Source organism: Xiphophorus couchianus, chromosome 5, assembly GCF_001444195.1.
Source record: "Xiphophorus couchianus chromosome 5, X_couchianus-1.0, whole genome shotgun sequence".
Lineage (NCBI taxonomy): Eukaryota > Metazoa > Chordata > Actinopteri > Cyprinodontiformes > Poeciliidae > Xiphophorus > Xiphophorus couchianus.
The window spans coordinates 12872358-12894819 of record NC_040232.1 but is presented as its reverse complement, the minus strand read 5'-3'; the positions used below and the strand labels follow the sequence as shown (position 1 = coordinate 12894819).

The window sequence follows — 22462 nt, the reverse complement described above, 5'->3', positions numbered from 1 at the left end:
AACTAATGGCACATATTTTTTCAGACCAAAAGGGATCAGTCAAGGAATCCTCCATCTGGGACTGTTTTTTTATTTGTTTGTTTTACTGTGTAGCACACTAAGTGATTTGTGACTCTGAGTCAATTGGTCCATTGCCAGTTTTTTTTTACCCCATTTTGAACCCACTCACACATGTTTTTTTCTCAAACTAACAGTGGTCTCACACACACACACACACACCCACCCCCCCACCCCACACACACACATCCATCTAAAAACTGAATTTCAATTCAACAAGCTACACCGACTCTGATACACAGGCAATTCTATATAACTATCAAATGAGAAGTCTGTGCAACTGCAACACAAAAAATAGTTCTCTGTTGTGTTTATTTGACAGAGGCAAGCTTCATTACAGAGATAAAAAAGAAGCTGCTGTATAGTAAACCAAACTAACTGCCAAAAAGATGGATGGAAAATGCTAGGGTTTCTTAGCGGATCACACCGTTCTGTAATGAATAGAAGGAGAATGTGGATGAAGGCCATTAAATATTTGTTCTCTAATATTTTGTGCAACAATTTTCATTAACAGAACACCATGCAGAATGCATTTCAAAAGGATATCCTCACTTAGTTGTCAAGCATGTCCCAGACTACTTAGCATACAGGAGTCTCACTGCAACCAATATGTAATGTATCAGAGAATGCATTAATGCACTTTCTCTCAGTAGAAACCTTTGGAAATATGATTTATAATAGAAATAGAAATATTTTGGGAAAACTATATGTTTGTTGGCAAAAATTTTATTTTTTTAAAACCATATTTACCGATTCTGAAATTAATGTCTAATATTCTCCTCAAAGTTTGAATAACTAATTCAATAGTTTTTCTAGTGCAAGAAGAATAAAAAATGTCCCTTTTTTACAAACAGAGTTAAGTTTTCATTAATCTCAGACTGTGTTTTAAAATCTGCCGATTGAATTCAGAATTACCCAATATTGGTTTGGTGAATCCAACGAGTTCACATTGTAGGTGAGTTTGCTTTAGGGTTGAAGGATTGTAAGGCACTGTTCGTGTTTATCACTGCTCTCAACCTGGAGTGTCGGCCAGAACACCACTTAGGCCAGGATTCAGCTCAGGACCAGATGTTAGGATGAGGTGCAACAGATGGAATAATGACGACACGAGGCAGATCCTTTTAACTGTTCTGTAATACAAACTGTATTACAGATCTTGATCCAATTGAACATGGATGGGCATAAATGTGTGTTTCGGTGTGTCGGGGTGAGTGTGTGGTTTCCTACAATAAACAAAAATACGGAAAATAAGTTCAAAGTCTCCTATCATTACACATTACACCATGCCATTATACCTTAGATACACTTAGAAGGAAATAGATAAAAACCTAAATAAGCTCAACCTCTAAATCACTATTAATAAGTAAAACTAAGACAAGTTAACTAATAACCATGCCTCTGCGCCCGTCAAGTAGATATGTACATGTATGTTCAGCACAACGCTCTACAATACGCACATATAGCAGATAGCTCAGACTTAGCAACAGGTGAAATAAGAGCAAACGAATAAACTTCAAATTTAGCTGCAGTAAACACTCAAATATCGCAACTTACTTATCAATGACGCACACTTTATAAGGAGAACACACATATCTTGCAAGTCTCTTGCACAGTGGCTCGGACACCAAACTTCCCCACCAGATATCAGCAACGTTGGTTACTGCAATGTGAAGACGTCATCACTGCCCTAACTACGCTATGCCTTAAGGGAAAAAAGTAACACTGAACAGAGATCACGTAATACAAACGGTAGTACTCAACATCAAACTTAAACTATTTAAGGGTCTTTTGAACACACATTTTAAAGTACTGATGAACAAATGCATTTCAGTTTCACAACATGAAAACATTAATTGTCCATTAATGTCAACAAGCTGCTCTCATCTGGAATACGACCAAACAATTTAAAAATTGAGGCTTTTTCAGGACTTATTTTAACCAAATTATATCAATTTCATTTCACAAGCATCTGTATTCACACCGTCACCGGTCAAAAATGTTCACAATATTTACATATTCTTATTATTATTTAATACCATGTGAAATATAAATGTAAGATAACAACAGCCGCTCTTTTCTCTGTGTGATCTCCATAGTAATGACAGAAAGTCCTTTAGTTTAGAATTGAAAACAGATTCCAACCTTAGCATCGTTTGTAGCTAAAGACTATTTTCCTAGTGCTTGCAATCATTTGGATCTGGTATAGGCCTTTGATGCAATTTTTACAAGTTTATTAAAAATATATCCACATTCCATTGTAAGCAATGTTCAGTCCAAAAGGTCTGTATCTACACAGGTCCTAAAATTTACCTACTAGAACTCGGGTATTTCACCCATTGTGTTATAATGTTCTATAACCTGACGAAAACTTCAGTTCAGTTTTCCGGCATTCTCTTTGTACCTGGCCTGCTAAATTTAAGTGTGCCAAGGAAACTGTGCTCCTTTTCTGGCATGCTGAAACCGAACAATCCCAGAGCCTCAGAGGGAACTCTTTCAAACCGCCTGCCTTTGTTATCCAGCTGGGTAGACACAACTAAGTAATTGGTGCTTCTCTGTTGTTGCCCAATTACTCTCTGTCCTCGGTGGCCAACCTCGTCTCTTTCTCAGACTATGGCCCATTTCCTGTCTCATTTCATATCTTAAGAAGTCCACATAAGCGAAAACAAAAACAGCGAGTACATTAGGATACATCAGTAATGAGTTGAAACATTCTGAAAGACCCTTTTCTCACTGTGTTTTCTGAATAGACTAAGAAAAAGGAACAAGAAAAAAATGCCAAACCTGGACCATAGTAAGTTTGCTTTCAGCATTTAGCTCAATGCTTCATGCATTTGAAGGTAAAAAACAACATTAGGAGGCTTTCTTCACTTCAGGTTTCACAGGGATAAAGACCACACAGTAGTGTCAACATGCAACAGATTAAATCTTTGGGGAATTGATCAGTCACTTTATTTTCTGGAGAATGAGGAAATCATGTAGTTAAGGTAGATAATGTATTCTTTGTCCTCCCTAAGTGAGACAGGGGAACGAGGATGCACGAAAAACGAGTGATGTTCAATTGATTGTATGTATTTATCTCCGTCTGGTCAGCACTCTGGCTTGTTGCTATGCACTGGAGGTCATTCTCCACACTGAATCCCCATTGATCTCCACTCTAGAGCCTCCCGAGACACTGTAAGCTCTATAATAGGTATGATGTCACCTTAATAATGAATAAACACTCATGAATGAAACAGCAATTCATGCTTTAAATATATTACTACACGTGCATACTCATCATTATGCACATCTACAAACACACTCACAAACAAGCAAATTTCTACAGCATAGTATCACACATACAAAAACCCTCACACACACACTGATCGGTAGAAACCAAGTTTACAACTGTCTCTTTCTATAATTTCTTGTACTGCGCTGCCTAACTGCATGTAAGAGCATGCGTTAATTCAGACATCATTTAATAAGACACGCAGCCAGACTGCCTTGACCACTCCATAGAAAGGTGCTGAAAGGCAATTACACTGGGCAAATAGCCCTTTAGGCTCCTGGGGCTGAAGCCCTTCCATCCATCCAAGGGGAAAGATGAACAGGAGGTCGAACTTACAACTCATACCAGAGCTAAAGCAAGACATCATTTAAGTTAGACAGTATTCTTGACCTTTTCAAACAGGCCCAAAAGTGCCAGTTGAAATATATGTATGTATTTCAACTGGCACTGTTGAAACCTTTTTGGAATAGAAAAACAAAACTTCATTAATAAACTAAATTGAAATCTTAAGTCAGAGGATAGACCCAAGCAAACAACTACTAACTAACTTTGTGTTAAACTAAGTTTAACACAACTGTAAATCTGGCACATAAATCTGGATTAAGACCAATTTGTCATTTAGGTCACACAGAGTGATGGTAATTAGGGTGGTGGGAGGCATAAAAAAATCTGGGGGTCTGAATATTGAAATGTGCACCTGATATCCACCGTCATAGACAGATTTGTAATGCTGTGGGCTTGTTTATCTTCCAAAAATCATAGAAACTATGTTAAGTACATGGCCACATACCTAATTTGAAATACCATATTTGAAACAATGATTAACTGGCTCGTTGCACTAACCTTGTGAATTATCTGGGGAGATTGTGCAAAGAGGAATAGTCAAATCTAACTTTATTAAAGTCCGGGGTTAGGAGGGCGTGGTTTTGTAAAACACATTGGGGCTAATAAAATGTTGAGTCTGAATCATTTATGTCAGCAAATGGCTCCAGAGTTTTGAATTGTGATTCAAGTTGTGTCATCTTGTGAAATAAAAGGTGAAGACATGTTAAATATCAGTCATAAATTAAATTGGGAGATAGTGGTGTTTCAATTTCCTCTGGTATTTTGGAACAATTCACTGAAAAAATAAATTAAGTCCTGCTTTCGTAATATTGGATAGACCTTTGCAGAATTCTTAAAGCGTAAAAAGTGACAGTACGTCATAGCAAACTCATACGGATGGGGCTAAAGGAAACTATAATGAACGTGAAGCAGAGGCTACGAGATCTTTCATCATACACAGATATTTCTGTTCATCCTACAGTACACGCCGACATTCTGGGTTACATTCTGTAAGAATGCTCAACGGTCATGGGAAGAGAAAGTTTGCGAGTGTAAAAGTGTTTGAAGCTCAGCATAGCCCTGTCTGAGCACTAATCTTCTAAAGGTAGAGATCTAGGTAGATGTGTGATGCCTCTTATTTCTAGAAATAGCAACACTACTGATTACTCTGTTCCAGTAGTATATCAGAGAGCAGCAGTGAAGGTACACTGGAGCTGATTTATTTGTCATTTGAATGTATTTTGAGTTCAGAACATGTGTACTGTAGATTGCAGGGAGGAGGTGAAAAACAGTCATAACTGAGAGTCATGACAGCACAGATGGAGCAATATTTTTTTCTACTTTTTCCAAGTAATTTCACAGAATTAAGTACTGAAAGAAGATCAGGGCCTATAAGCATTCCATATGTCACAGCTGAAAAACCACTTCTCAATAAAATACCTCATATGGAATCAAAAATGATAGCAGAAATGAGAAGAGATGTGGTTATTGAGGGAGATCCTCTATTGAACTTACCATTGTTGCCAAAGTCCAGTGAATACTTGACCACGTGGTAGTTATTCCACACATACAGCAGGTTGTCTCTTGGGTTGTAATCCACTGCAGCTATATACTGGTAGGAGTTAGGGAATGGTATATTAACAGTTGTTTCTTTGCTTTTGTCCGTGTTATACATGTAGTCAATCTTGTTTCCTGTCCCCTCATTGTCATCATCTTCGTACACGGTCTTAACGACATACAGAACGCCGCAGATCATGAAAGCATTGGAAGCAGAGCGCTTATCATAGCTGGTGTCCCAGGAGCCCTCGATGCGAAGGGTGTAAGGGTTAAGCTGGCTCACCACGATGCGTCCGTTGTTCTGTTCTGTTGCGTAGATCACCCACAGCCCATTTTCATCCACAGCAAGGTCGATGTCCGACTTCCCCCCCCAACGGTACGGAGAGGTGTCATGGTAGTTGGCATTGGCGATGATGGCCTCGCCGCTTTTGATCCGTGTGCGAAGGTCGAACTTTACGATGTTGCGGGTGCGCTCTTTGTTAAAGAACAGTGCACCGTCATAGACTACAAAACCAGTCCCATCTACTCGGTGTGGGAGTTTGTATGTGGTAGTGGGGCGGCCTGCAATGAAATCCTCTTTGGACGAATATTCAGTTAATGTGTCTGTGCGGTATGGGGTCCAGGGCATGTAGTATATCTTATCAGAGGCTTGAAGCGGATCTTTGCACCATGCACCTGACTGGTGGTCAGATTCAAAGAGATGTTCACTTTGGTACACTCCTCGTAGAATGCCCGGGCACAGAAATACTGAGGAAAAATGAGGATAATTACACATTACATAAGCCTCACCCACGTAGTGATGTATGTCAAACATTTCCTTACAAAGTTTTTCTTCACTGTTATTGGCACTACAAGTGTGGCAGCCTGTTACAGCAGCTTCAACCACGTTTGAGGGTTAAAAGGGTGTATTTTGTTACTGTGCTGCTGTAACAAGTTTATTTCTTTACTGAGGGATTAATAAAGGATTATTCTATTCTGTTTTATTCTATTGTTAATTGGAAGGTCTTGAATGGCTGATGCCCTGGACAACCCTCTACATCTGTGGCCCGTGGAGTTCCCTATCAAATCCCACTCCACCAGTGACCGAGCACTACAAAAGTTGTTTTGTTTGGTACCATTTTGCACTACTGACAAAGCTTTTTTTCCAGTTGTCACCCTCAGGACCATGCTGCGCTTGGTGGTGAGCCATATGGTCCATGTAAAAAAAAAAACAGCACTGATTGCAAGTGAATGATACTCACATTGTTAAAGCAGAGCAGCACCATCCCTTACTTTCAACGTATTACATTCTTGTTTTACAGTTATGTGATAAAGAGAAAATAGCACCTTTTGTTCTACTTCCACTCTTTCCTTCGGTTCCCCTTCCTCGCTCCCTTCTAAAGTCCTGATTAGCCTCACAATGCTTCCTTCGCTTCTCTCCTTTTCTATTTCCGTCAGTCAGCGCCAATTTCAGAAGCGGGCACATCTTTAATCGTCTGCTGTTTTTGCAGTTGCTACAATAACTATTTTCCCATTCCATCCTCAGCCTTCCCGTCAAGGAATACTGAGGTCATGTTTGATGAGGGATGTGGGACATGGAGTCAGTTCTGGGAAGCCGCTGCAACCAATCATAGAGGTCTTTGTAATTTAACTGGAATGCTGTCACATCAGCGCGGCAGATACAGACATGCCAGATGTGGCAGATGGGGTTTTCCCATTCTTCTCAATAGTGCAATTCCAGATTTCACACGAAAGCCTGGGAATATTGATTGAATAGTCACTGGCTTCTCAAAGTACTGGTGTCAGTTCAGCTTTTGAAATAGTAAATGTCAATGTAATTCTCTTCTCAATGGCTCATTATAAAAATTTACTCCAGTGGCAAGATGGAGAAGTGACATTTCCCACAATAGCATACAATAATCCGACTCAAGAACATGTCTAATAAGCAGTGTTTCTAATTTTCCACCAAATGCTGCTTTGCTATAGAAGGCTATCTTTAAAGGAAATGTCCTCTTGCCAAAAGTACAAAGCATTCAAATGTATCAAAAAGTGACACGTTCACCCTGATTTTGCATGTGTGTATGATTGACTTACCTTTTTGTTCTACTTCTGCATGAGCCACAGGCAAACGATTTGAAGAAGTAAAAAAATACAGAGAACAAGGGAGAGAAAGAGACAAGAGACAAAAATAGATTAATGACGCAATAATAAGGAAATCATGATAATACAATCTTGGATCTCCATAATCGTCCTCATATTTCATCCTAACCTTGTGAGAGTGCCAGGATGCTCTCCATGTGTGATTGGTAATAACATTACATAAGCGTCTGAGGAGGCAGCACTGCAACAGGAAAGCTATCTGACAGGATTGCATCTCGCATATGTTGCACACGCATATGGAGACGGGAAGTAGAGATGCACATGGCAGACAGATGTGCACAAAGATGGAGAGGGGATACCCGGATGAAGCAGGAGCTTGGCATAACATGGGGAAACACAGGGATGTTTTGCTGTACCCCTAGTGGTCTCACCTCTTTGTGCAGAACAAAACAGAGCAAAACAAAATGACCTGAGATAATGAGCTATTTAATGTATGCTAATAGCAGTGGAGCAATGAAAACTAGAAAATTGATGGGATTAGTGGGATTGCATTTCAGTGGCCTAGCCAAAAGAGCTACATAATAGTGCTTTCTGATCCACAGTGGTCCAGTTGGTGATTTGTGAATGGCATGTCATTTTTGTGAGTATGGGTGTGCAATCATCTGTGTGTGTGAAGGTGGACGCTGATTTTCTTTAACCACAACACTAAGGGTGTAATTATTCATCCACCTCATGGGATGAGACAATACATGATTTTGGGTTCATAAGTAAAAGACAAGACAACATTCAATAAATATCTTCCAAAGTGGGAATAATTTTCACAAGTAAAAGACTGTTTTAAATTTAAAAGAAAAATCAGCCCAGGTCTGACCAGTTTACACATTGCAGTTTTTACCTTGTCTACTTCTAAGGAAGCCCGATAATGTCACAAAGCATCTATAGCGCTCTCTTTCTATCTTTTAAATTTTTTTAACAAATAAAAAATCTTTTTATACATACAAACCTTCTTTTGTTTTAAATACATTTACTGTAAAATTTGTAAAGTGCTATTAATAATGAAAGCGTAAGAAGTCTACTCTGGACAGTTTTTGCTGGTCAATCACAGAGTTAACTGTATTGACATTGTTTTTTTCCCATCCATTTCCAATTCTTATTGATAAATGAAGTTTTCTTAGTTGTTCTAGTTATTTGTGTGAATGAAAATACACAAATGACTACTTCCAATAGATGTTTTCCTTTCGAACACTGTAATTCTTAATAATTGTTACAGCTGCATCGAACAGATTCAAAACAGCATATTGCTGCCCTTTCACCTGTTCAAACTAATTTATCCCCCCCTTTTTTTTTTAAAGAAATTTGTTATTTGGCCAATAGAAGGAGCAAATTTCAACCTAACAGTGATCTTTGAGTATTGGAAGATCTCATAATATGACATCTTGGTATACCATAACACTAATTCTCTTCCTCTGCTCAATCTGCAGAGCTACTCAGCACCCTGCAGTGAAATGTGCGTACTTGCAAGAAAACCTCTTAAACATATGAATTTCATTCCACCTTGGTCCCAGGGGAACCCATGTGGAATGTGAACATAGCAGAAAACCTAATCCTGCAGGCTGTGCCCCGGTGTCTTTCAAGACTGTTAGAGACCTGCTGGATGGAAGTAGTCCCCTGAGATGAGAGAGGAAAGGAAGAGAGAAGAGAAAGAGGGGAGAGTCCTCAAAGGAAAAAACATTTCACAAAACTTCTGCATGACACATGTTTATATATACTGCACATGCACCACATTTGCGCTCTCCATGCATGAATTCTTCAACACACTGATGCTTGAACTCATCACCAAGAACAAGACAAACACAAATGCATGTCACACACACACATGCACACACGCAACCATTAAATCCTTGGCTCATGAAAAATGCATGGTAACTGGTGCAGCTTAGCACAACTCCAGATAAATAAGCAATCTCTGGAAGAAGCTCGTGTTGATGTCAAAACCCAACACGGGTGCACATGCATGTGTGTTTGTGAGTCGTTTTGAGTTAAGATATAAAATGGTTCGCCACATGCAGGCAACTCCCTCGTGAGAACTGGGGAAAGAAAGCAGATAGCCTGTCTATGTAGCAGGGTGGGTGTGACTGTGTGACAGAAGGACTGCTATCTGTGAATTTAAAGGGACAGTTAAGGATTTTTGAAGAGAGGTTCAGATTCTTGGTCGTAAGATGCACAGGTCTGAATTTTTCTTTGAATATACTATTCCTGTTTCTCTTTTGGAGCTACATATATCATATTAAGAAAAATTAATACAAGAATAGCATTCAGGGTTTAAATATTAGTCAAAATAAAGACAAAATGATGACAGAGTTCATTTTTAAACTGTTTTGAGCATCTTTTGTGGTTAGCTTGGCAAATAAACTTATTTTAAATCAAAGATTTATAAAATTTCAAAATGCAGCATATTTTATGACAAAGCTGAAAGTTCAAAAGGATAGAAATTAGCATATTTGTTCCAACATGTTCAGTCTTCCCATAATCTGCCGACTGTCTCACTCTGTCCTGCAGCTTGACCTGCTTAGTGGCTCCATTGGTTGCTCATATAAATCAGTCCCTGAAACTAAAGTTAACAACTAGTCTAAGAGTCACCAAGAACACTTTCAAGATACTGTAGCTCAAATCTCAACAATACGATAGCAGTTTATGCAAACAGTATTTTGATAACATATACACTGTTGGCATGTTTACATTTGGTGGTTATTTACATAGAAGCCAATGACGTTGCAATAGGAGGCTGTGCACTGGTAGTGATCTTAATGTGTAAAACACATTGTGTTGAATGGAAGTGTAAAGCTACAGTCAGAGTGATTATCTACCAGAAAGGTAAGACAAAATTGTGTTTACTTGAAATCTCCATAATTATTTTTGACACTGCTTTGTTTTTACATCGGACAGTTGAAATGGGTGGAAATGTTTCACATGCTCCATTCTCAAGTGTTTCACATAGGAAAATCATCGGTGCTACACTGATGTAATTACCAGCTACTGCGTGAATTACAAGTTTAAAAATAATAAAACAGCATTAGTAAAATCATTAGTAATTCTTTTAACAAAGCTGAAAGAGTTGAAATAAGAAAGAAGTCTGCTTTGGTCTTCTCTTCAGGGTTAGCTTCAGTCAACAAATATGTGTGCATATTGAATGAGAAAGCAGAGAGTTATGAATTTTAGCCTTTTAACAGAACCTCTCTTCAAAAATCCTAAATTATTCCTTTAATTTAAATGCACTGATTCAACACAAAGGGAGACTTTGTGGGGCAGAGGATTGAAAGAACAAGGCCTTCAAATTACCAGAGGCTCTGAGGCAGCCTCCCATACACAAAGCAAAACCATGAAGAGTTCAAGGTTGCCAGCAACTAATAGATTTCAAATGAAAGTGTGGCGGACAACAAGTATACCAAATGGCACAGAAAATGTCAAACAAATGCCATTCAATTTGTACCGCCGCTCTGTGTTTCACTAGATTAATGGATGCCTCTGCTGTGGAGCTTATTGCAAGATTTTTTTTTTCCAGGTGTCTCTTGCTTTAATCTCTAGGACGAGGGTAAGACATCAAGCTTTCTCATAAGATCACAGCCATTCATTTTTCTGTACGCAAAATTCGACAATATATGTCAGCGAGACATCTGTTGAAACCTCAAGGTTTTGTCAAGGGGGGCCTGCACACGGAGGATGATGCAAAGAGATGAGACGTTTTTCTCCACCGCCGTTAATTTAGCTACTGAGCGTAGCTAAAAAGCAGAAGAGGGGAGAAAAAAAAAAGAGCTGTGACAACTTTGCAAGAAAATGTCCTTAATTCTAAGAGAACGTCAACAAGAAAGCAGCGTCTGTCAGTGTCTTCCCTAACATTATTCAGAACTGATTCCTGCAGAGGAAGAGGGAGGTTTTTATCAATCCAGTATCTCTGACAGATCATTTGCAGAATCACTTACTGTACCTTTGCAGCTACAGAATAAAAACATGCTCATTTATTCTGAGCAAAGGTATGAATGAATATTAGAAAACATTAGCAGAATAATAGGGATATGTCACCTGTCTTGTGTCTCATTTATTAAAAATTCTCTCGTTCATTAAAATCTGCATTACAATATTTTTAACCAGGATGAAAGGCTCTATCTTGGATGCCATTCCTATTCCCACAGTTCTTTTCTGCTTTGTCCTGTGTACACACAGAGACACAAGCAGTGCTACCCTAACTGTGCTGCAGTGTAAAGATAATTAGCATTTTTATTGAAAACGTATGGTTTATTGAGAAGGTGTTCGTCTTAGAGCGGAGACGATGTGCGTGGGATTCTTGTGAGGCGTGGAGGATGTGTGACGACAGCAGCCTGAAAGCTATTATCGCTGATCTCCAATCAGTCCAAGGCCTGGGCCCAAGGTCATATCTGGACACAGCCATTTTCTGCTTTGCTTTCTCCATTATTCTACCCTCTCCCACCCCGTTGTCCTCATATCCTCACCTGCCATCCTGTTTCATTATTTCACTATGTGCTTTTCTCCTTGTCCGTTCTCTCCATTACCTCCTATGTATTTCCAACACTTACCTCTCTCCCTGCTTCCCCTATCCAGCTCTCGTGCGCCGTCTTTTATCAGTTAATTCGTTCTTTCTGTTCCTCGTCTAACCCATTTCCCTCTATCTCTGTCTCAGCTGTCGCTCCGCCATCTCTCCCTCTGTTTTTTTGGTTCCTTTCCCATCTTCTCTTCTCTTGCAAGGAAACAACTGCAGTTTTTGCCCAAACAAATGAACATACCATGCACACACACTTAAACAAGCAATCCTAACGGTGAGTGACTGTTTCCAGGACAACACATACACAGCTCGTCTAGTGTCATCATGATGAAGTTATTCCAAAGGTCCAACCCGTCAGAAGTCCTTAATTGGCCAGACAAGAAGGTTGATTTTATCTTTTAATTAGCTTTCCTAGTGAGCCAAGTTCTATTGTTTTAAATAGACTGCATGGGTATTGCATAACGTATCACTGGCTTTCCTGATTAATAATTCCTAATTGCTTTATAACAGCAGTTGAGAGAACAGCAGTATGCTGAATGAAGATGAGGAAATGGATAGACATGGCCCATGTGTCCTCTCCTATTTTAAAGATACCATCAAGTGGTGTAACCTTTTTGTTCCACTACCAAGAACAGTTTCCACTAGAAATACGGCTGGGTAATAAGACATGGAATACCATGGCAGGTTCGCTAGTATAAGGTGCCCATTTCAAAGGGTGAATTCCCGTGAGTTGTCCATTTGTCTTTTGAAATGTGAAATATGAATATGGGAGCAGCAGCAACATTTTGTAATGCAACATTTACAGCAAAATATAAAGTCAGAAGAATTGTCCATGAAATGTTATTCTGTAATTTTTTTGCAAATTCCCCTCAGGCTTCTTTTGATTTTACTGCACCCAACCTGTTGATGCACGTAACCTGTTGATGGATATGAATTCAACAAATACAAAGGATCAAACTAAAAGCCCTTGCCATACCCTTGCCATATACCTCATCTAGCAGTCAGAGTTAATGCCTAATTTCTCAGATTTGCCTTAATAATACCTACATATTGTATATATTATATGTGTAATATGTAAAATAATTTCCACTTAATTTAGAATCTGCTTGAGATAAAACGCAAATAATATATTTTCTTAGTTATACAACCTAATATATTCAGTGTTAAAGGATCAATATGACTAAAGCTTCACCAATCATCATTTTGTTGTTTTCTAAGATCAGATCCATCCATGTATAACAGTTGCCTTGGTGAAGCACTTTGTACAGCAGTGTGCTAATGGATGTATGGATATTTATAGTATGCCTGCAGTGCTATGAGCGAGTATACACAGGTGGCTAATTACTGCAGAAGCTAGCTGGCTAGTTTGGCACACGACCACCACACACTCGCACCACGGTGAGCCGGAGAGGAAAAAAGAGACGGCACTTGATTGTAGATTTGGAAAACAGCCAGAAACCTGCAGAGATGATGAGCGGTGAAGCTAGCACCAGCCAAAAAAATTTGATGGAATAAAGAGGAGGGGGATGAAGGTGCATCATTTCACTGAAAACTGAACCGTACATAATTGAATTGCCTGTTTTACAACCCACTTTGAGGATTGTTTACGCTATCTGTGCAGTTGGAAACAACTCTGCCTGAATGGCAGTTGTGAGGGAAAAGTGCATCTGCAGTGGGAAGTTGTGTCTCTCTGGAGTTTGGCTCATTTTCTTTCTGTGCACTTAGTTTGTGATTAGCAACGGTCGCCCTCAGAGATGACTGCTAGGTGAGTCAGATGTTTACGCTGCGCCACCAGTGTGCCTACTGTCTGGGGGGACGCACTAAGAGTTATGGATATCCCCTGATGTTGCACTCATTTGATTGAGCTATAGCTAAACTTGCCTTCAAACATAATAATGATTTATTAAAGTTGGACCTTGTGCTCTTTTTAAAAAGGCAACAGACTGAGCACACTGTCACATTTCACAAAATAAGCCATCTCTATTGAATCAGTTTGATGCATGGCAACAATTTGGAGATTTTTTCCCACTTAATGTCTTACAAAACATATATCTGGCAGCAATGCCGCTGACAGAATTGATTTCCTGCTTTATGCGTGCTACGTGATGGTTGACAGCTGAAGCTCCAGCCTAAATGTCAGCTTGTTCCAAGATTTCCACATTATTACACCTTTCAAAGAAAATTGATTTCATAAATATTTGAGGAATGCAATACTATGGCTTTCTGCCATGTAAAGGTTGAGGTGTTCTCAGACAGAAACATCTGAAATGTGGACTCCCAACACCCAAAGACTTATTTAATCTTTAAACAACATGATTCTTTCTTTGTGATGTTGTAAACATTTCTCCAGGCTAAACACACCCCCAGGAGCAATGCAATGTATCACGGTGCTACCTGATCCAGACTGAGCACTTTAGACAGAAAGCTGAAGATGCTAATGCGCTGTCGAAAACAACTCTCTCCTTCACAGTCCTTTTGCAGGCCGTTTCTTCATCTCTCTCACTACGACCCTCTATCTGTCAGCCGAGCTCTCTAATGACTTTGTATCATATGCTGCCTATTTTTGCAGAGAGAAATTGTACCCACACTGACCGACTGTTCATCAGATCAGAGCGTAACTCATCTCCGATTGATCTTACTCTGCCAACCTTTACTGCGAAAACCCCATTAACTAAGTATGTTTGCAAGGCGGTTATTTTTTTTAAAAGCGTGAACGCCCAAGATAAGTCAAGAATGACTGAAAGAAGGCTAAAAGCCCACAGAACACCGATGCTCGCATGGGCGTGAAACAGATGTGTGTGCGCACGTGCTTGGCGGGGCATTAAGCAGGTATCAGGTTGTGTTTCCATCTGCCCAGAGAGGGCTCTGATAGTCCTATTATTTAATCTGCCGGTCATTCTAGACGCCAGGCAAGAGCCGTTTAGCTCGACATAATTGAATGCTTCAGTGTGGGAGATCACCTTGGCTGTTTGTGTGGACTGTAGTGCCAAGACTGTAGATGGCTGTGAGACAAGGACTTTAAAAGTGTCCGCAATTTTGAAAAAAGTTACAATTTCTTTTCAACAATCAGTTTAGTTTAGACTTGGAATGATACAAAGGTCTCAATGTATGTAAACCTTAAATACAACAGTTTTACAAAAACACAGGTAAAAAATGTAAAATAAAAATATTTAACATGATCTACCAGCTTTTGATTGAAATAGAAACATCAGTGTACATTATATTGAGTAATGCAGTAGGTATAATCTTATGCCCAACATTTATTTATTAGTTTTATTTCAACTCTTAAGTAGGAATCCCCCCTGGAAAAAACAGCTATAGAAGATTTGAAGAGCTTACGTTGAAAATATGGTGCAACAGCTTTCTTTAAGCCAGCTGACAATCAATGTGCAGCAATAAGGGGATGAGAGGTAGCCCTAACTTATCCAATATTTCATACAGATGGAAAAAATGGGAACCCTGACCTTGTATTTTCCATCTTATTAAAAATGCTTTAAGAGATGAGAATGGTGAGAAAGAAAAGTTTTACTCATGGTGCATCAAGCCAAGTTTACTGAAATAACTGAAGCAGGAACTTTTTCTAATCAGCTCAAAAATTTACTTCCAATGAGTCAGCCTGGTTAATTAGCTTTGACCATAACTTGGCAATAATAGGAGAGCCAAAGTGCAACATGTAAACTGACAATTGTCAGTGGGTGCCTTCAACACACACTGGACGCATCTTGTGAAGGGCACCAGGGCACATCAAATTACTAGTTCTGAGGAGTGGTTAGATTATTGATCGTTTTGAATAGAGCAGTTTTGACAAAGATTGTTCAGCACCTGGGGGTTGGAAGATTAGCCGCCTAGCAGGGGACACTGTGTGTATCACAGGCTTATTTTTGAAATGACAAAAAACATCTGATCTGGCTGCCCTGGTATGAAATGATTGTGCCAGAAAAAGTTGGGGATGAAAAGATCATCATTTTAAAAGCACAAAACAGCAGAGACTAAATGAGGAGTACCTATTCTTTCTATGCAACCCACTTTTTGGTTGGCCATCATGTTAGTGTTTATTCCAAAATCTAACAAATTGTTAGACTTTATACTTGTTATAGACCAATATAACTTTTCACATTATAAATTTCTGTTAGCTGCCACAGTAGCTGGTATAATACAGAAAGCATAAACCAATCAGAGGTATGCCAAGTTTTTAGGAAGTTATGGTTTCAAACCATTCAACTTTTCCATTTCTGCCAGAGAGGCTGAACATTTTGGACACTTCTTACTATGGAATAATGCACGGCTGTCCTTCTACCACCCGTTACTGGCTGACTAAACAAAGGCTCCTATTCGGGCAAGTTTGCTGAATTTAATTGTCATCAAAGTATGTCAAATATAAGGAAAAAGTTTTAAATCATGCATTCCTATTTCTTACGTTTTATCTCATAAAAATATCCACTTTTAATTTAGGTATATGGACATTTTTGTACAGTACACACCTCAACAGATGTGTAAAAGAAACAAATACAAAAAATAGCTGAACAAGCTATAATAGGTAGCTGTTTCTGATTCTAAACAGTAACCACAAAATGGCAGCACATATTGGAAAATTATAAGATTTAGCTTTCTAGTAAAGCGGATGCAGAGAAAGCATTTTGCCAAAGCTTACGAACAAACCCTCCTCACTGAAAGAGTGTAAAATAAACATCAAGGACAAAAAGATATCTTTAATCTGCTAAATCTCCATGATGATCCCCTTTGCATTCATTAAGCTTGGAGGGGTAACCCAGATTTTGGATATATTTTAGGAAATTGCAAGGGGAAAAAATTTAAAATTATTAAAGAAACCTCATGGTCATTTACCACATGTTCACACTGTCTCTGATTAGTCTCCCTCATCTCCAGTCACTCAGGATGGAGTCATTTAACCTCCTAATAAAAATATATGTTTGTATGAATTAGATCAATGCGACATATTGTATCTACAAAGTTAAATTACAACAATAAACCTCAAATAAAATTTAGGATAAAAATATAAAAAGCAAAAGAAATGTAAGCGGCACTCAGAATTGAAATTACTTTCATCATTAATAAAAACAGATAATTACCATTATTTCATAATATGTGAAAATGGTCCTTATAGAATATTTAAGTGAATAAAGCATACAGAACGAGGTGCGAGAGTAAGTAATTCTTTGTCCCGATCAATGAAATGTCTTTCATACAGTATGCATGTTAGTCCAGCATATGTGAATCATTTTAGGTCAGGAAATAAACAATATATGAGATTTTGCTACTTACTGTAGGGAACACATTCATATTGAACCTCCAGGTATTTGTATGTCCCTGGACACGGATCAGGGAAAACGTCAGGCCCTGCCACCACTGCACACTGTGTACGGTTGTTGCATCTGTAAGGCAAACATGAGTGGAAAGTTAAAAAAATCAGCTAACCAGTTTATGTTTTAGCCTTTTGAACACAAAGCTACACAATAGATGATGTAACAGAGTAGGACCACAATGATGTATTGTTAGGCCCACAGCTGCTTAATAATATTTTTCAAGAAAACAATGAGATACATTTAGTGGCTGTTATAAGAAAAATGTTTAAAAAAGCAACAGCAATTTATGTAAATGAAGAAATTGAACAATATGTAAATTATAGGTTGGATAATTAAACTTAAGCGAAATAACTCCAACACAAACAAACTTGAAATTGAAGTATGTTGCAGTCTCAAATGATTCATCCAACTCTAATCTCCCTTGTTCATTTCACACAGGCTGATTTGAGCTACTCTTAGTAGCCCAACCATCTGGTATAGTTATTAAAGAAAATCACCGAGGTCAATTTTAATGAGCAAGGTAGAAGGTGAAATTTCAGTGTAATCAAATACTCCTATAACCATAGCAACTCCTGTGTCCCTGAACATTGCAAATAAGGGATGGAAAGACACTGTGCTGTATGTGTTTTTTAATTTGTCAGTAGTCAGTTATTGTCCCAGTTTTACCAAGCAAAGTTGGATTTGTGGAACAACAGTGTGCAGAAAGTGTCAGTAGTGATAGCTTTCATTGAAACACAAACTGCTAACACGTTTTCCAAACCAAATTTAATATTACATGTCTATGTAGCTGAAACATGCACACTTCTGTCTAACTCTCTATATAATATAATTATAACTTTTTCATACTCTTCTTATCACTCTGGTAAAGGCGGTCCTTTGTTTCAGTCAGCAAATCATTTAATCAATCAATTTAACCAATAAATACAGTTTTTGTGGGAGTTAAACACAATACAAACATACACAAAACCATCAAACACAACAGAAAAGCCTAACTAAATAAATAACAGAAAAACAATATTAGACAACGTGACTAATGTGAAGTAGAATGTACGACCAAGGACATTCCACATTTTATACAAACTAAAGACAAGGACTGGTAAAAGCAATTACAATAATTTTCTCAAAAGTAACTTAAGGCACAGATAATGTTCATAATGATATGCTCCGTTCATAATGTTACACAAATGTACTTTATTTTGAAGTATTTATCTAGTGGGCCCTTGATGATGAAGGGCATTGCCAAAGCCTGATGTTGCCATGAGCATGTGTCGTTGCTGGGATGGTGTGTTCAGAGTGATGAGCAGTGTTAGTTGTCCTTGCACTTACCCTCATTGCATGATGACCAAAATGTTCATGTTTGACTGCAGTTAGTGATATTGGATATTTGCCTTTTGTTTTTATTTCTCTATTTACTTTTTTAAGTTTATTTTACTATCATTTTATTGTAATATATGTCTTCCAGTTTGTATCTTGTAAAGTTGAGTGTAAAAGTTTCTTTGACATTTTTAACGGGTAACATTTAGTTTCATGCTTCCTCTGTTAGTAAAACCCACATCTGCTCAGACGCATACAATTTCATGATGCACTTCTCTGCATCCCCCCCGACATTCAGGTGTCATTTCTGTTTAAGGCCTCTTTATGTATGTAAATGTAGCAGACCACACATACTTGTGAAGTAGACATTATTGAGTTCACTTATACGCAAGATGACCCACAATGGTTGCTGAAGAGCTATTCACAATGACACTACAAGAACGCGCGTGTGCGGTGGTGTGTATGTGTGTGTTCAGCAGCAAGAACAATACCTTGCCTTTAAAAGTATTTTGACCCAGACTCTGGATAATTAATTCTTATCACCAGGGGGGTCCTCTCCTTTGACACACAAAATGTAAGTATTTCTCACTCCTAATAAAGCAGGTAAGACAGCACACTTTCTCTGTGTGCATGTTTATAAGCATGTACAATAAGGTGTGCAGTGATAAAAATGCACACATCAGATTTATGAGTAGGTGTAATTAAACAAGCCATGCAAGCAAAGGTGATTTATAGGGGGGCCTGGTGGTGCCCATAATTTATCATGACAGATATACGTTATAACATTAAAATGCTCTTCACACTGAAGTGCCACTTTATCTCAATGGTACTTCTTGATTTAAATGAATTATTGAAATAACACGCATGAAGAATACGTTATGTAGAGAGGACAAAAGGGGAGATATGAGAAGAAAGGGAATATTTTAAGATGGGTTATTAACTATATTTTTGTCCTCTGAATATTCCCTTTCAATTAGTTATACTGATCTTGCTTTCCCTCTGTGCACACCTGTCAAACAGACGACATTTACATTAGAAGCAGTCAGACTCTCCCATTGAGATTTTTTAATGAGCATGTTGGATCCCTCAGGTCTCCCTTTTTCATAGTATCATTCAACAATTAGAATAATGAAATATGCATGAGAGATAATTTGATTTCTAGAGCAATATTCATGTGTGAGAAAACGAACATTGGCTGCGGACTACTTACCGTCACGTTCGTGGTGCTTACTGCTGACCAGTTTGTCAGTGGTCAACTGAAGGGTTATTAGAGTTTAAAAGGTTCAAACTGCATGTGTTGCCATGTCTGTCATATTCTAATAACAATACATGTCCCTCCTCTCTCTCTCCCTTCTTTTTTTCTCGCCTCTGTGCTTTTTAATTTCTTGCCCCGGTGGCTTCATCATCGGTCACCTGTCACCAGTGCAACTTGTGGAGTGAGGAGTGGGAATGGTATAAAAGTGACATGCTGCCACAAGTTTGCTCACAACTCCCACAAATGAACACAAATACCTGGGACACGGTGGTGAATCAGAGCAGAAAATGCCATTTAATGACCGCACATCTTTCCTATCATGAACTAAAAAAAACAATCCATCTGCTGCTATTAATGTCATTTCACCTGCTGACAAGTAGTAGTAGACAAAAATGTGTTTCCTCCTACAGGAACGGGAGTAATATTAATTATTTCCATACTAAGTCTTTAAGGAGAGGGAATGTGAACACTGACAGCACAGAGAAAGTCAGCTGCTTTGTAAAAGAAATGTCTCATTGTTATAGAAGGAGGAGGAATATTCCATCTAAAAAGCAAGGATCCAACAGAATTGGTTAGTACAGCCTTCATGATGACTGTTTTAGTCATTGTGGAAATTCTACCTTAGTTTTTGGATAAACCAATGTGGCCTCTGTTCATAAGAACCCTCTTCACATCGTTGTTCTGTTTGGTATAGAGCAGGGGTCTCAAACTCCAGTCCTCGAGGGCTGCTGTCCTGCAGTTTTTAGATGTGCCACAGGTACAAAACACTGGAATGAAATGGCTTAATTTCCTCCTCCTTGTGTAGATCAGTTCTCCAGAGCCTTGCTAATGACCTAATTACTCTGTTCAGGTGTGGTGCAGCAGAGGCACATCTAAAAGTTGCAGGACAGCGGCCCTCGAGGACTGGAGTTTGAAACCCCTGGTATAGAGAGTGTCCACACCACCACATTTATAGAGGGAGTGGGGGAGTTGTAGCAAACATAATTTTTTTGGTGAAAATACAGAAAGGAGAATTTAATACTTTGATTTGCATCTGGTCCACACCAGAATGAGACAAAGCAAATGTGTGCCTGAAAACCAAATCCGTTAGATTCCCTTTTAGCTATTGCCAATTTTTTTCCTTCTGTTTTCATGTTTTAAATCTTGTTAACTGCTCATTTCAGTTTGCTACAAGAAAAGTAAATGACTGGATTTACGTGGACATGAACCTTTTCACTGATAAATAAAAAAAAATAGGCCTTGCACTAACGGAAGCTATGAATTTTTGTGCATATATTTCTGTTTTATGACACTGCAAAAAAAGTTTTTGGCAGAGTCATAAAGCACTGAAGATTATTGACTAAATAAAGGGCAGGGAGCAAAGATTTGACAAAATCCCTTTTGCGCTATATCTTTCCCCAATCACTCCTCTCTCACTGTCTATTTCTGTCTGCCGCACCTTTTTTCCTTCTTCTCCACACACTTTCTAAGCCAAGATAATAAACCAATTTTTTTCTGCCTTTGTCTTCATCCTTCCCATCTAGGAATTATTCCTCTCAGTTCCTACTTCTTTGTCTGTTGTTCCAACTATCATTTTTTTCTCTGTTTATCTGTCCTAAACCCACTTAGCTGCAGTTTCCGAAAACACACACCGATATATGTGGTAGGCCTCTTATTGCTGCTTTCGTTCTCTGCCTTCTTCTCCCTCTCTCCGTTGCCTTAATACCTTTCTGATCCCTGACTCCCTCAGGGCGTCATCTTCAGCCTCCCTCTGTTTCTCTCACAATCCCTCCATCCACAGTAAAGCCCAAGCTGACGTCCCCGCACTAACGGAGCCAGTACCCTGATTCAGATCCAAAAATGACTTCCTTATGTCCCCAGTATCTCCATTGCCTTCTGTTTTTTCCTTACAAAAAAAATCTGCCTTTCCTTCAGCCAAACAGAACACCAAAACATCAGCAAAAACTCACAATTTTCATATTAAAACGCATCAAATAGATGCACAGATTATCCATGCACACAACCCCATACACCTTTGCAACCTATTCTCAACACAGTTCTTTATTTTTTTCCTTTGTCTTTTCCTCTTTTATGTTAATTAGTATGACCACATCAAAGAAGGCTGTGCCCTGGACACGGACTTGCCTGCTAGTTTTTCTTTCACACAAACAAACCATTCACTAGCAACGTTGAGCTGTGGCGAGCGGGGAATAAGGAGGCTGTGTTTCTGCAGTGGGTGCTGCTGCTGTTGTTATTGTCTCTGATGTTTCGGCACAGCTCCTTTCTCTTCATGCCCTCCTCTCCCTTTCAATCATCTGTGCGAATATAAAGGACCATGTCACTGATTTGACGAGGCTGTCAGTGACGGACTGAGCTCGTGTGTGGCAACATCTGTGTCTGAGCAAATGTCAACCTGCGAGCAGATACAACACAGAGAGGGCATTATGTTTGTATGGCAGCCTGCACATGTGAACCTGTTAAAAAATAAAGAACAACAATATGTAATTACAGAACAAGTAAGATGTAAAACTAATCCTGATGACTTGCGAGAAGTTTCTGAAAGTAATTGTGAGGACCAAAGTGAAAGACTGAAAGCTGTACTAGCGTCAGACCAATACAGATTCCCTCCTAGAGACGTCGTCCACAAGAGTGTGAGCACACACAGCGCATCCAAAACATTGTGAAATAGATCTCTCTTAAGTTATTTTCTTAAATTTGCACACAAACAACCCAAAGCCTTTTAT

General features: G+C 38.8%; 1 protein-coding gene across 12 annotated transcripts in view; it reads right to left on the bottom strand.

Annotated features, from left to right (window-relative positions):
• adgrl3.1 (adhesion G protein-coupled receptor L3.1) overlaps positions 1–22462 on the bottom strand; it is a 162607-nt gene that overhangs the window by 74351 nt on the left and 65794 nt on the right. For all 12 annotated transcript variants that reach the window (XM_028016996.1, XM_028016997.1, XM_028016995.1 and 9 more), the window contains exons 5-7: positions 17130–17239; positions 7283–7297; positions 5168–5956 (exon numbers count right to left, since the gene is read on the bottom strand). In XM_028016996.1, the coding sequence (XP_027872797.1) occupies positions 5168–5956; positions 7283–7297; positions 17130–17239 (914 nt within the window). The remainder of the gene's footprint in view (positions 1–5167; positions 5957–7282; positions 7298–17129; positions 17240–22462) is intronic.